We start from the raw sequence: 15,526 nt of genomic DNA on the forward strand, positions 1-15,526 counted from the left end.
GGTTCGATCCCGGGACCACCCATACATAGAATGTATGCACACATGACTGTAAGTCGCTTTGGATAAAAGCGTCTGCTAAATGGCATATATTATTATTATTATTATTATTATATTATATATTATGTTATAACCACAGGATAGCTGAGTATGGTTTCTGGTAGCTGACTGGTTATAACCACAGGATACTGAGTATGGTTTCTGGTAGCTGACTGGTTATCAGGATAGCTGAGTATGGTTTCTGGTAGCTGACTGGTTATAACCACAGGATTGAGTATGGTTTCTGGTAGCTGACTGGTTATAACCACAGGATAGCTGAGTATGGTTTCTGGTAGCTGACTGGTTATAACCACAGGATAGCTGAGTATGGTTTCTGGTAGCTGACTGGTTATAACCCAGGATAGCTGAGTATGGTTTCTGGTAGCTGACTGGTTATAACCACAGGACAGCTGCGTATGGTTCCTGGTAATGACAGTGGCCCCTCCTCTTTGACAGATTGTGCAGACGGCCTGTGCTGTATTCTCACCACCCCATGTCAGGCTGTAACCAATGGCAACCTCAGCACCTGGCCTCCCAGGCACCCCTGTGGTGATGCACAACTTCGACTGGAAAGCCGTCAACAGGCACCTCTTTCTCTAACGTTGACCTCAGCTTTCCCTTTCTGTCCGCCTTCAGCACCTCTCTCCCCGCCTTCAGCACCCCTCTACCCGCCTTCAGCACCCCTCTACCCGCCTTCAGCCCCCCTCTACCCGCCTTCAGCCCCCTCCCCCCTTCAGCACCCCTCTCCCCGCCTTCAGCACCCCTCTACCCGCCTTCAGCACCCCTCTACCCGCCTTCAGCCCCCCTCTACCCGCCTTCAGCACCCCTCTACCCGCCTTCAGCACCCCTCTACCAGCCTTCAGCCCCTCTCTACCCGCCTTCAGCCCCTCTCTACCCGCCTTCAGCCCCTCTCTACCCGCCTTCAGCCCCTCTCTACCCGCCTTCAGCCCCTCTCTACCCGCCTTCAGCCCCTCTCTACCCGCCTTCAGCCCCTCTCTACCCGCCTTCAGCCCCTCTCTACCCGCCTTCAGCCCCTCTCTACCCGCCTTCAGCCCCTCTCTACCCGCCTTCAGCCCTCTCTCCCCCCGCCTTCAGCCCCTCTCTACCCGCCTTCAGCCCCTCCTCCCGCCTTCAGCCCCTCTCTCCCCCCGCCTTCAGCCCCCTCTCCCCCCCGCCTTCAGCCCCCTCTCCCCCCGCCTTCAGCCCCTCTCTCCCCGCCTTCAGCCCCTCTCTACCCGCCTTCAGCCCCTCTCTCCCCCCGCCTTCAGCCCCTCTCTCCCCCCGCCTTCAGCCCCTCTCTCTCCCCCCCGCCTTCAGCCCCTCTCTCCCCGCCTTCTTCAGCCCCTCTCTCCCCCGCCTTCAGCCCCTCTCTCCCCCGCCTTCAGCCCTCTCTCCCCGCCTTCAGCCCTCTCTCCCCCGCCTTCAGTCCTCTCTCTCCCCCCGCCTTCAGTCAGCCCCTCTCTACCCGTCTTCAGTCCCTCTCTCCCCCGCCTTCAGCCCCTCTCTCCCCCCCCCTCTCTCCCCCTGCCTTCAGCCCCTCTCTCCCCCGCCTTCAGTCCCCTCTCTCCCCCGCCTTCAGTCCTCTCTACTCTCTTCAGCCCCTCTCTCCCCCCATCCTTCAGTCCCCTCTCTACCCCGTCTTCAGTTCTCTCCCCACAATTACATATGTGTTTGAGCTTATTTTTAGTTTAGCTTTCAATGTACTTTATCAGTGATAGACTAACGCTGCATCATATCTATTCTAACCCCAGCTCGGAGCTGACAGACCAGCCTCATCGTTACCCCGGCAACAGAGACTCTATGATCAGCTTTGGCTTGCGGAACACAGTCTCCTCCTACATGTCTCTGGGGGACATGAGGAAGGAGAGGAAGAGCAGCAGCTGGAGGAGGAATAAGAGGAGGAGTAGTGTGTGTGTACCTCCTGGTAACGGTCACGGACTCAGCACTACAGCACTGGAAGAGGAAGAGGAGGGGGAGTACGCACAAGCCATCCTCCTGAACTCTTAGACTGGATATGGGCTTAAATGTAGAGGACATGCCCTGCTGTATAGAGAGGACATATCGTGCTGTGTAGAGAGGACATAATCCTGCTGTATAGAGAGGACATAATCCTGCTGTATAGAGGACATAATCCTGCTTTATAGAGAGGACATCATCCTGCTTTATAGAGAGGACATCATCCTGCTTTATAGAGAGGACATAATCCTGCTGTATAGAGGACATAATCCTGCTGTATAGAGGACATAATCCTGCTTTATAGAGAGGACATAATCCTGCTGTATAGAGAGGACATAATCCTGCTGTATAGAGAGGACATAATCCTGCTGTATAGAGAGGACATAATCCTGCTGTACAGAGAGGACATAATCCTGCTGTACAGAGAGGACATAATCCTGCTGTACAGAGAGGACATAATCCTGCTGTACAGAGAGGACATAATCCTGCTGTACAGAGAGGACATAATCCTGCTGTACAGAGAGGACATAATCCTGCTGTATAGAGAGGACATAATCCTGCTGTATAGAGAGGACATAATCCTGCTGTATAGAGAGGACATAATCCTGCTGTATAGAGAGGACATAATCCTGCTGTATAGAGAGGACATAGAAGGACATAATCCTGCTGTATAGAGGACATATATCCTGCTGTATAGAGGACATAGTGCTGTATAGAGGACATAATAGTGCTGTATAGAGGACATAGTGCTGTATAGAGGACATAGTGCTGTATAGAGAGGACATGATCCTGCTGTATAGAGAGGACATAGTGCTGTATAGAGAGGACATAGTGCTGTATAGAGAGGACATAGTGCTGTATAGAGAGGACATAGTGCTGTATAGAGAGGACATAGTGCTGTGTATAGAGGACATAGTGCTGTATAGAGGACATAGTGCTGTATAGAGAGGACATAGTGCTGTATAGAGGACATAGTGCTGTATAGAGAGGACATAGTGCTGTGTATAGAGGACATAGTGCTGTATAGAGAGGACATAGTGCTGTATAGAGAGGACATAGTGCTGTATAGAGAGGACATAGTGCTGTATAGAGAGGACATAGCATACTGGACTATACCGTGAACGTGGAAGTAAAACTGTGATGACTGTCACACTGCATAATCAGTGACATTCGTACCATTAATCACAAGGGTGTTACTGCTTGACAGCCTAAACTAGTTGTAAACAGCTGGAATGGTTAAGACCATTACTGTAACAGCATTATTTACACACGAGGGCTTAGTAACACATCCACAATAGCCCTATTTAGTGCACTACTATAGTGCACTACTTTTGATAGGGGCTCTGGTCAAAAGCATTACACTATATAGGGAATAGGGCACCATTTGGGACTCTTAGTGAAGGTCAGTGAGGATCAGGGGTCACAGGTCAGCTTACCATGAGCAGCATCCTGTCGAAGAGACCACGCGAGGAAGGGGAGGTCAGATGTAGGCTGGCCACGTCGGCTCCACTCCTCTCTGCCCCCACCGTCACCAGCCTGGGGTCACCTCCGAACGCCTCAATGTTCTCCTGGACCCACTTCAGAGCGGCTACCTGGTCCTGGAAGCCGGCGTTACCTGGCAGGGCTGTGGTCCCTAGAGGCATTCAGTTCACACTGCTGTTATTTCATGTACCGTGTCAAGAGTCAAATCCATTCAAGAGACATACTTATATAACGTAATGTGTTCTTTGGGTTGTGACTTGTGTTATCGTCTACATCATTTCCAAAAATATACAAACAACATGTTTTTATTCCATTTGGGTTCAAAAGCCACTGCAGCACATCAATACTGTAATTACCCACTAAGAATGGACCAAGAAACTATTGGATAGATTTCAAATATCATTTTACCAAAGCCTGGTAAGAAGAATACACTCAGCAACAGCAAACAGAAAGCATGGAACATTCCAAAGTGTTGCTTTAGAAAAGCTCCCTCTAGAAGACAATAGGTGGAGAGACATCTTAGTAGGTGTTGCAGGGCTTTATAGAAGAACTGCCTGGGAGGGACCAGGGTTTAGTAGGTGTGGCTGTGTTGCAGGGCTTTATAGAAGGGCTGTCTGGGAGGGGCCAGGGTTTAGTAGGTGTGGCTGTGTTGCAGGGCTTTATAGAAGGAGCTGTCTGGGAGGGACCAGTGGTTTAGTAGGTGTGGCTGTGTTGCAGGGCTTTATAGAAGAGCTGTGTGGGAGGGGCCAGGGGTTTAGTAGGTGTGGCTGTGTTGCAGGGCTTTATAGAAGAGCTGTGTGGGAGGGGCCAGGGGTTTAGTAGGTATGGCTGTGTTGCAGGGCTTTATAGAAGAGCTGTCTGGGAGGGGCCAATGGTTTAGTAGGTGTTGCAGGGCTTTATAGAAGAGCTGTCTGGGAGGGACCAGTGGTTTAGTAGGTGTGTCTGTGTTGCAGGGCTTTATAGAAGAGCTGTCTGGGAGGGGCCAATGGTTTAGTAGGTGTGGCTGTGTTGCAGGGCTTTATAGAAGGGCTGCCTGGGAGGGACCAGTGGTTTAGTAGATGTGGCTGTGTTGCAGGGCTTTATAGAAGAGGTGTCTGGGAGGGGCCAATGGTTTAGTAGGTATGGCTGTGTTGCAGGGCTTTATAGAAGGGCTGCCTGGGAGGGACCAGTGGTTTAGTAGGTGTGGCTGTGTTGCAGGGCTTTATAGAAGAACTGTGTGGGAGGGGCCAATGGTTTAGTAGGTGTGGCTGTGTTGCAGGGCTTTATAGAAGAGCTGCCTGGGAGGGGCCAGTGGTTTAGTAGGTGTGGCTGTGTTGCAGGGCTTTATAGAAGGGCTGCCTGGGAGGGGCCAGTGGTTTAGTAGGTGTGGCTGTGTTGCAGGGCTTTATAGAAGAGCTTTGGGAGGGGCCAGGGGTTTAGTAGGTGTGGCTGTGTTGCAGGGCTTTATAGAAGAGCTGGAGGGGCCAGGGGTTTAGTAGGTGTGGCTGTGTTGCAGGGCTTTATAGAAGACCTGGGACCAATGGTTTAGTAGGTGTTGCAGGGCTTTATAGAAGAGCTGTCTGGGAGGGACCAGTGGTTTAGTAGGTGTGTCTGTGTTGCAGGGCTTTATAGAAGAGCTGTCTGGGAGGGGCCAATGGTTTAGTAGGTGTGGCTGTGTTGCAGGGCTTTATAGAAGGGCTGCCTGGGAGGGACCAGTGGTTTAGTAGGTGTGGCTGTGTTGCAGGGCTTTATAGAAGAGGTGTCTGGGAGGGGCCAATGGTTTAGTAGGTGTGGCTGTGTTGCAGGGCTTTATAGAAGGGCTGCCTGGGAGGGACCAGTGGTTTAGTAGGTGTGGCTGTGTTGCAGGGCTTTATAGAAGGGCTGCCTGGGAGGGACCAGTGGTTTAGTAGGTGTGGCTGTGTTGCAGGGCTTTATAGAAGGGCTGCCTGGGAGGGACCAGTGGTTTAGTAGGTGTGGCTGTGTTGCAGGGCTTTATAGAAGGGCTGCCTGGGAGGGACCAGTGGTTTAGTAGGTGTGGCTGTGTTGCAGGGCTTTATAGAAGGGCTGCCTGGGAGGGACCAGTGGTTTAGTAGGTGTGGCTGTGTTGCAGGGCTTTATAGAAGGGCTGCCTGGGAGGGACCAGTGGTTTAGTAGGTGTGGCTGTGTTGCAGGGCTTTATAGAAGGGCTGCCTGGGAGGGACCAGTGGTTTAGTAGGTGTGGCTGTGTTGCAGGGTCTTCTAGAGTTGCTGGCTGAGGGCTCCTATCACCAAGACTACACATCACTCTAAAACAGAACGTGCCGCCTAGGATAATAAAGTTGAAACTTGAACACACACACACACAGTCCTTCCACATGTCTGTGAGTGTGCCAGCTGTGTGCTATGGCTGGCTAGCTGACTGTGGAGAGAGTCACTCCTCCTTCTCAGTGCCACATCAGCACAGAACACACCATCAGCAGAGATGTCCCCCCCCCCATATCTCTCCCTCCCCCATCTCTCCCCATCCCCCCTCCCTCTCCCCCTCATCTCTCCCATCCTCCCATCTCTCCCTCATCTCTCCCCTCCCCCATCTCTCCCTCCGGGCCCTCTCAGCCCCCCAAAGCAGCAGAATACCAACAGTAAGCATGTCATCCTCTCCCCTTCACTTTCATCGTGACCTGATTCTAACTTCATGTCCACTGTCTTCCTCCTACATTTACATTCACTTATTAAGCCATTTCAGCAGCGCTCTCAGACCCAGTTGTGAGTTCAGATTTAGAAGGCAGCACTTGTTCGTGTCTTTTGTTACTTTTGAAAGCATATGAACCTGTAAGATAATTGAATGCTGCTTCTGACGTGTGTTAAGAGGAGCACCTGTGCTGAGGAATCCGAACGCTGCAACCCTGGTGTTGACGGTAACCACGACGATGTTGCCGACGGCAGCCAGGTTGGAGCCGTCCAGTAGAGATGCTGTGTCATCGCTGGCTGCTCCAGACGGGTTATGGAAGAACACCAGGACCGCTGCACTCCCTCTCTATCAGAGGAAAAGACAAGAACAGGAATGACACGGCAGACCAACTGTCAATCTGAGGGACCGGTAGTGGAGTGGTGTTTGAGGTGTCTAGGGGTTACTAAAGGAGAGGTCAACAGGGCTTCTAGTGAAACAAAGATCTCTATCGGTACAATGTGACTTACGATGCCGCTGGGGACGAAGATGTTGAGGTACAGACAGTCCTCACTGCTGGCTGATGACTCCACAGCTCCAGGCTGCAGACAACTGGGTCTACCATGGGTAACATCCATAACAACAGGGTTAGAGGTCACATTAACACACTGCATGTGGTACAACTGGGTCTACCATGGGTAACATCCATAACAACAGGGTTAGAGGTCACATTAACACACTGCATGTGGTACAACTGGGTCTACCATGAAAACATCCATAACAACAGGGTTAGAGGTCACATTAACACACTGTATGTGGTACAACTGGGTCTACCATGGGAAACATCCATAATAACAGGGTTAGAGGTCACATTAACACACTGTATGTGGTACAACTGGGTCTACCATGGAAACATCCATAACAACAGGGTTAGAGGTCACATTAACACACTGCATGTGGTACAACTGGGTCTACCATGGAAACATCCATAACAACAGGGTTAGAGGTCACATTAACACACTGCATGTGGTACAACTGGGTCTACCATGGAAACATCCATAACAACAGGGTTAGAGGTCACATTAACACACTGCATGTGGTACAACTGGGTCTACCATGGGAAACATCCATAACAACAGGGTTAGAGGTCACATTAACACACTGCATGTGGTACAACTGGGTCTACCATGGGTAACATCCATAACAACAGGGTTAGAGGTCACATTAACACACTGCATGTGGTACAACTGGGTCTACCATGGAGAAACATCCATAACAACAGGGTTAGAGGTCACATTAACACACTGCATGTGGTACAACTGGGTCTACCATGGAAACATCCATAACAACAGGGTTAGAGGTCACATTAACACACTGCATGTGGTACAACTGGGTCTACCATGGGGAAACATCCATAACAACAGGGTTAGAGGTCACATTAACACACTGCATGTGGTACAACTGGGTCTACCATGGGAAACATCCATAACAACAGGGTTAGAGGTCACATTAACACACTGCATGTGGTACAACTGGGTCTACCATGAAACATCCATAACAACAGGGTTAGAGGTCACATTAACACACTGCATGTTGGAAACAACTGGGTCTTGGGTCTACCATGGGAAACATCCATAACAACAGGGTTAGAGGTCACATTAACACACTGCATGTGGTACAACTGGGTCTACCATGGAAACATCCATAACAACAGGGTTAGAGGTCACATTAACACACTGCATGTGGTACAACTGGGTCTACCATGCATGTGGGGTCATTCATCCATGAAACATCCATAACAACAGGGTTGAGGGTCACATTAACACACTGCATGTGGTACAACTGGGTCTACCATGGGGAAACATCCATAACAACAGGGTTAGAGGTCACATTAACACACTGTATGTGGTACAACTGGGTCTACCATGGGAAACATCCATAACAACAGGGTTAGAGGTCACATTAACACACTGTATGTGGTACAACTGGGTCTACCATGGGAAACATTCATAATAACAAGCTGTTTCTCAACTAGACACTAATGTACTTGTCCTCTTGTTCCCGCTACTCTCTCCTCTTCCATCCTATCATCTCTTCCCTCTGCTCAAACCTTCTCCAACCTATCTCCTGATTCTGCCTCCTCAACCCTCCTCTCCTCCCTTTCTGCATCCTTTGACTCTCTATGTCCCCTATCTTCCAGGCCGGCTGGCCTCCGTGGCTCGACGACTCATTGGGAGCTCACAGAACAGGGCTCGAGCGGAAATGGAGGAGTCACATTAACGCCTCTCTGCGGACCTGGGCTCCCTCCTCTCAACATTTTCCTTCTCTGTCTCTGCTGCTAAAGCCACTTTCACCACTCTAATTCCAAGCATCTGCCTCTAACCCTAGGAAGCTCTTTGCCTCCTTCTCCTCCCTCCTGAATCCTCCTCCCCCTCCCCCCTCCTCCTCTCTGCAGATGACTGGGTCTACCATTTTGAAAAGAAGGGGAACACGATCCTCCTAACAACGACACCGCTGGTTCTGCTCACACTGCCCTACCCTGTGCTCTCTTCCAGATGAAATCTGTCTTGTAATGGGTAACAACTGGACCCTATCCCCTCCTCTCTTCTCCAGACCATTTGGAGACCTTCTCCCTTACCTCATCTCATCAACTCAACAGGGTTCAAGAGACGGCGAGGTCACCCCATTGAAAAAACCACACTGATCCCTCCGATGTCCAACTACAGACCAGTATCCTTCTTTCTTTTCTCTCCAAAACAACTGGGTCTACCATGGGAAACATCCATAACAACAGGGTTAGAGGTCACATTAACACACTGCATGGTACAACTGGGTCTACCATAGGGAAACATCTTCTACTCACATTAACACACTGCATGTGGTACAACTGGGTCCATGGAGCTGCCTTCAAACATCCATGAACAACAGTCAGGTTTCAGAGACTAGTCATTCAACTGTAGACTGCTCTTCTCTGGAAACATTCATAATAACGGAGCTGTTTCTCCTAGACACTGCTAAACTTAACTCTTGTTCTCTCCTCTGCTCTCATCCTTCTAGATCCTCCCTCTGCTCAAACCTTCTCAATACTGTGCCTCCATCAGATCCTCCTCCCTTTCCACCCTCTCAGTTGGGCATCTCCAGGCCGGCGGTCCTCCCAATTGCGTCGAGCTCACCTGACAGGTCGCTCCTACCAGGTGGGCGTGGGAGAATCTGTCTCCTGCGGACCTGGCATCCACGCGCTCTCCCACATTTGGTGTCCCCCAGGGCTCTGTTCTAGGCCCTCTCCTATTCTCGCTATAACCAAGTCATCTGTCATAACCTCACATGGTCTCTCCTATCCTTCTATGCAGACGACACACAATTAATCTTCTCCCCCCCTTCTGATGACCAGGTGGCAGATGCATCTCTGCATGTCTGGCAGACATATCAGTGTGGATGACGGATCACCATCCTGAACCTAAAACAGCTGCTCTTCCTCCCGGGGAAGGACTGCCCGTTCCATGATCTCGCCATCACGGTTGACAACTCCATTGTGTCCTCCTCCCAGAGCGCTAAGAACCTTGCGTGATCCTACCACCCTGTCGTTCTCAACTAACATCAGGCGGTGGCCCGTTCCTGTAGGTTCATGCTCTACAACATCCGCTGGTTACGACCCTGCCTCACACAGGAAGCGGCGCAGGTCTAATCCAGGCACTGTCATCTCCCGTCTGGATTACTGCAACTCGCTGTTGGCTGGGCTCCCCTGCCTGTGCCATTAAACCCCTACAACTCATCAGAATGACCGCCGCAGCCCAGTCTGGTGTTCAGACCTTCCCAAGTTCTCTCGGAGGCGTCACTGCCCGCTCCTCTCGCTCTCTCCACTGGCTTCCAGTTCAAGCTGAACCATCAGATCCTCCGCTCCACAAGACCTGGTGCTTGCCGGCGGCGCTTATGAACGGCACCTCAGTACCTCCTACCAGGCTCTGATCAGGCCCTACACCCAAACAAGGGCACTGGTTGTCCCCTCTGGCCTGCTCGCCTCCCTACCACTGAGGAAGTACAGTTGGCTCAGCCCAGTCAAAACATGGTCTCTCCTATCTGCTGCCCCCAATGGTGGAACAAACTCTCACGACCAGGACAAGCGGAGTCTCTTCCTCACCACCTTCCGGCCATCACGGTGAGACACCTAGGATAAATCCAGGATAAAGTCTCCTTCTGGGCAAGTTCTCTCCACCTCTTTAAGGAATACCCGTTAAAGTAATCCTTCTCCATTAAAGATTTAGATGCACTATTGTAAAGTGGCTGTTCACTGGATGTCATAAGGTGAATGCACCAATTTGGCTTCTGGATAAGAGCGTCTGTAAATCTTAAATGTAAATGTAATGTAAATGTTCAGTTGTGCACCGGGGCCTCCCACTCTTTCTATTCTGGTTAGGGCCAGTTTGCACTGTTCTGTGAAGGCAGACCGGTAGCACAGCGTTTATCAGGAGATCTTCAGTTTTTGGCAATTTCTCGCATGGAATAGCCTTCATTTCTCAGTGGAACAAGAATAGCACTGATGCGTTCCACTTTCAGATGAAATGTCTTTGTTTCTGGCCATTTTGAGCCTGTCGAACGGCACAAATGCTGATGCTCCAGATGCTCAGCTAGTCTAAAGAATGCCAGTTTTATTGCTTGTTTAATCAGCACAACAGTTTTCAGATGTCCTAACATAATTGCAAAAGGGTTTTCTCATGATCAATTAGCGTTTTAAAATGATAAACTTGGATTAGCTAACACAACGTGCCATTGGAACACAGGAGTGATGGTTGCTGATAATGGGCCTCTGTTCGCCTATGTAGATATTGGTGGTCCTTCTGTGGCTCAGTTGGTAGAGCATGGCGCTTGTAACGCCAGGGTAGTGGGTTCGATTCCCGGGACCACCCATACGTAGAATGTATGCACACATGACTGTAAGTCGCTTTGGATAAAAGCGTCAGCTAAATGGCATATATTATTATTATATATTATATTCCATTAAAAAATCTGCTGTTTCCAGCTACAATAGTCATTTACAACATTAACCATTTCTGATACATTTTATGTTATTTCAATGGACAAAAAATGTGCTTTTCTTACAAAAACAAGAACATTTCTAAGTGGCCCCAAACGTTTTAACGGTAGTGTGTATATATTAAAACAATCCCAGGATGTAACATGTCATAGTGGTTAGAGTGTAGGGACGGCAGGTCTCCTAGTGGTTAGAGTGTAGGGACGGCAGGTCTCCTAGTGGTTAGAGTGTAGGGACGGCAGGTCTCCTAGTGGTTAGAGTGTAAGGACGGTAGGTCTCCTAGTGGTTAGAGTGTAGGGACGGCAGGTCTCCAAGTGGTTAGAGTGTAGGGACGGCAGGTCTCCTAGTGGTTAGAGTGTAGGGACGGCAGGTCTCCTAGTGGTTAGAGTGTAAGGACGGTAGGTCTCCTAGTGGTTAGAGTGTAGGGACGGCAGGTCTCCTAGTGGTTAGAGTGTAGGGACGGCAGGTCTCCTAGTGGTTAGAGTGTGCTTCTACACCTGCATTGCTTGCTGTTTGGGGTTTTAGGCTGGGTTTCTGTACAGCACTTTGAGATATCAGCTGATGTACGAAGGGCTATATAAATACATTTGATTTGATTTTTGATTTAGGGACGACAGGTCTCCTAGTGGTTAGAGTGTAGGGACGGCAGGTCTCCTAGTGGTTAGAGTGTAGGGACGGCAGGTCTCCAAGTGGTTAGCGTGTCGGACCAGTAACCTAAAGGTTGCTAGATCGAATCCCCCGAGCTGACAAGGTAAAAATCTGTCGTTCTGCCCCTGAACAAGGCAGTTAACCCACTGTTCCTAGACCAGTTAACCCACTGTTCCTAGACCAGTTAACCCACTGTTCCTAGACCAGTTAACCCACTGTTCCTAGACCAGTTAACCCACTGTTCCTAGACCAGTTAACCCACTGTTCCTAGACCAGTTAACCCACTGTTCCTAGACCAGTTAACCCACTGTTCCTAGACCAGTTAACCCACTGTTCCTAGACCAGTTAACCCACTGTTCCTTGGCCCTCGTTTTGAATAAGAATTTGTTCTTGCCTACTTAAATAAAGGTTCAATATTATGATTTTTTATTTTTATTAAATAACATTTTCAGGTGAACACCCCTTTCCAAACTACTGGATGAAATTGTACAAAACCTTTATAACGCATCTTTAAAAACAGAGTCATTGTTTACCTGGTAACCGTGGCGTTCCATGTGCCACTCCATTCAGCAGGCTGTGGGGGGACGAAACGGAGGGCTCTCATAGGAGGACGAGCGTACGGAACTCCCAAGAACTGTCTGACTGTCTTCCTGTCTGACCCGAGCAGCGTTGTCACGGACGATCCCTGGAGCGTTCCGTGAGCCGGGATAAACACTGACGTCAACGTCGCCTTGGGTTCTGGATCCCACAGAAAACATAACCATCAGTCAGAGGGAAGCCTGGACTGACAACTATGGGCCCTGGTCAAAAGTAATGCACCATATAGGGAACAGGGTGACATTTGGGACAGAGATACTGTCTGCACTGGAATCAACCAGCTGTAAAACTCCTTCAGCACCTCTCAGATGATAAATCACGCTTTCTAATAATAATGACCATTACAGGAAGTAGGCTGCAGTGATTGACACGACCTAACCCGCCAATAAACATCTCTGTTTCTTCAAACACTAGTCACATTAGCAGCAGTAAAGTGAGCCAGGGTCAGGGATGTATAGTGAGCCAAGGTCAGGGATGTATAGTGAGCCAGGGATGTATAGTGAGCCAGGGATGTATAGTGAGCCAGGGATGTATAGTGAGGCAGGGTCAGGGATGTATAGTGAGCCAGGGATGTATAGTGACCCAGGGTCAGGGATGTATAGTGAGCCAGGGTCAGGGATGTATAGTGAGCCAGGGTCAGGGATGTATAGTGAGCCAGGGTCAGGGATGTATAGTGAGCCAGGGATGTATAGTGAGTCAGGGATGTATAGTGAGCCAGGGTCAGGGATGTATAGTGAGCCAGGGATGTATAGTGAGTCAGGGATGTATAGTGACCCAGGGTCAGGGATGTATAGTGAGCCAGGGTCAGGGATGTATAGTGAGCCAGGGTCAGGGATGTATAGTGAACCAGGGTCAGGGATGTATAGTGAGCCAGGGTCAGGGATGTATAGTGACCCAGGGTCAGGGATGTATAGTGAGCCAGGGTCAGGGATGTATAGTGAGCCAGGGGGTCAGGGATGTATAGTGAGCCAGGGTCAGGGATGTATAGTGAGCCAGGGTCAGGGATGTATAGTGAGCCAGGGTCAGGGATGTATAGTGAGCCAGGGTCAGGGATGTATAGTGAGCCAGGGTCAGGGATGTATAGTGAGCCAGGGTCAGGGATGTATAGTGAACCAGGGTCAGGGATGTATAGTGAGCCAGGGATGTATAGTGAGCCAGGGTCAGGGATGTATAGTGAGCCAGGGTCAGGGATGTATAGTGAGCCAGGGTCAGGGATGTATAGTGAGCCAGGGTCAGGGATGTATAGTGAGCCAGGGATGTATAGTGAGCCAGGGTCAGGGATGTATAGTGAGCCAGGGATGTATAGTGAGCCAGGGATGTATAGTGAGCCAGGGATGTATAGTGAGCCAGGGTCAGGGATGTATAGTGAGCCAGGGATGTATAGTGAGCCAGGGATGTATAGTGAGCCAGGGATGTATAGTGACCCAGGGTCAGGGATGTATAGTGAGCCAGGGATGTATAGTGAGCCAGGGTCAGGGATGTATAGTGAGTCAGGGATGTATAGTGAGCCAGGGTCAGGGATGTATAGTGAGCCAGGGTCAGGGATGTATAGTGAGCCAGGGTCAGGGATGTATAGTGAGCCAGGGTCAGGGATGTATAGTGAGCCAGGGTCAGGGATGTATAGTGAGCCAGGGTCAGGGATGTATAGTGAGCCAGGGTCAGGGATGTATAGTGAGCCAGGGTCAGGGATGTATAGTGAGCCAGGGTCAGGGATGTATAGTGAGCCAGGGTCAGGGATGTATAGTGAGCCAGGGTCAGGGATGTATAGTGAGTCAGGGTCAGGGATGTATAGTGAGTCAGGGTCAGGGATGTATAGTGAACCAGGGTCAGGGATGTATAGTGAGCCAGGGTGAGCCAGGGATGTATAGTGAGCCAGGGATGTATAGTGAGCCAGGGATGTATAGTGAACCAGGGTCAGGGATGTATAGTGAACCAGGGTCAGGGATGTATAGTGAACCAGGGTCAGGGATGTATAGTGAACCAGGGTCAGGGATGTATAGTGAACCAGGGTCAGGGATGTATAGTGAGTCAGGGTCAGGGATGTTGCCCACCTTTGTGGAGGTAGACCTGGAGAGCTGACTCTCTGATGACCAGCCGACAGTCCTGACCTCCGGTGGTGGTAGTGGAGGGGCCACAGGCCAGGGTGTCTGGGTAGAGGACACAGCGGACAGCCGAGTCGGTCCGCCCCACTGACACCACAACACAGGACTCAGCCTCCTCACAGGCTGAGGGGAGACACACAAACACAGTTGAACAGACAGAAAAGGAGGAGAGTAGAAAGAGGTAAATACAAGGATTGGGGCACAGACAGGAGAGACCGAGGAGGGGCACAGACAGGAGAGACCGAGGAGGGGCACAGACAGGAGAGAACGAGGAGGGGCACAGATGAGGGGCACAGACAGGAGAGAACGAGGAGGGTCACAGATGAGGGGCACAGACAGGAGAGACCGAGGAGGGGCACAGACAGGAGAGACCGAGGAGGGGCACAGATGAGGGGCACAGACAGGAGAGAATGAGGAGGGGCACAGATGAGGGGCACAGACAGGAGAGACCGAGGAGGGGCACAGATGAGGGGCACAGACAGGAGAGACCGAGGAGGGGCACAGATGAGGGGCACAGACAGGAGAGACCGAGGAGGGGCACAGATGAGGGGCACAGACAGGAGAGACCGAGGAGGGGCACAGATGAGGGGCACAGACAGGAGAGACCGAGGAGGGGCACAGATGAGGGGCACAGACAGGAGAGACAGGAGGGGAGGGGCACAGATGAGGGGCACAGACAGGAGAGACCGAGGAGGGGCACAGATGAGGGCACAGACAGGAGAGAACGAGGAGGGGCACAGATGAGGGGCACAGACAGGAGAGACCGAGGAGGGGCACAGATGAGGGGCACAGACAGGAGAGACCGAGGAGGGGCACAGATGAGGGGCACAGACAGGAGAGAACGAGGAGGGGCACAGATGAGGGGCACAGACAGGAGAGACCGAGGAGGGGCACAGATGAGGGGCACAGACAGGAGAGACCGAGGAGGGGCACAGATGAGGGGCACAGACAGGAGAGACCGAGGAGGGGCACAGATGAGGGGCACAGACAGGAGAGACCGAGGAGGGGCACAGATGAGGGGCACAGACAGGAGAGACCGAGGAGGGGCACAGA

The 15,526-nt window shown here is 50.9% G+C and overlaps 1 protein-coding gene and 1 long non-coding RNA gene across 3 annotated transcripts in view; one reads left to right on the forward strand and one right to left on the reverse strand.

Annotated features, from left to right (window-relative positions):
* Positions 1-15,526, reverse strand: part of LOC127926395 (thyroglobulin-like) — a 56,989-nt gene that overhangs the window by 18,778 nt on the left and 22,685 nt on the right. The window contains 5 exon segments of the mRNA XM_052511779.1: positions 3,429-3,625; positions 6,307-6,466; positions 6,628-6,715; positions 12,308-12,512; positions 14,423-14,596. Coding sequence (XP_052367739.1) covers positions 3,429-3,625; positions 6,307-6,466; positions 6,628-6,715; positions 12,308-12,512; positions 14,423-14,596 — 824 coding nt within the window.
* Positions 4,306-5,858, forward strand: LOC127926397 (uncharacterized). Of its 2 annotated transcripts, none has more exons than XR_008124041.1 (3): positions 4,306-4,654; positions 5,120-5,180; positions 5,242-5,858. It is a non-coding gene; the product is annotated as an uncharacterized LOC127926397 (long non-coding RNA). The 2 variants fall into 2 exon arrangements; XR_008124042.1 differs by lacking the exon at positions 4,306-4,654 and adding an exon at positions 4,779-4,837.

This window comes from Oncorhynchus keta, unplaced genomic scaffold (genome assembly GCF_023373465.1).
Source record: "Oncorhynchus keta strain PuntledgeMale-10-30-2019 unplaced genomic scaffold, Oket_V2 Un_contig_7506_pilon_pilon, whole genome shotgun sequence".
In the NCBI taxonomy this organism is placed as follows: Eukaryota; Metazoa; Chordata; class Actinopteri; order Salmoniformes; family Salmonidae; genus Oncorhynchus; species Oncorhynchus keta.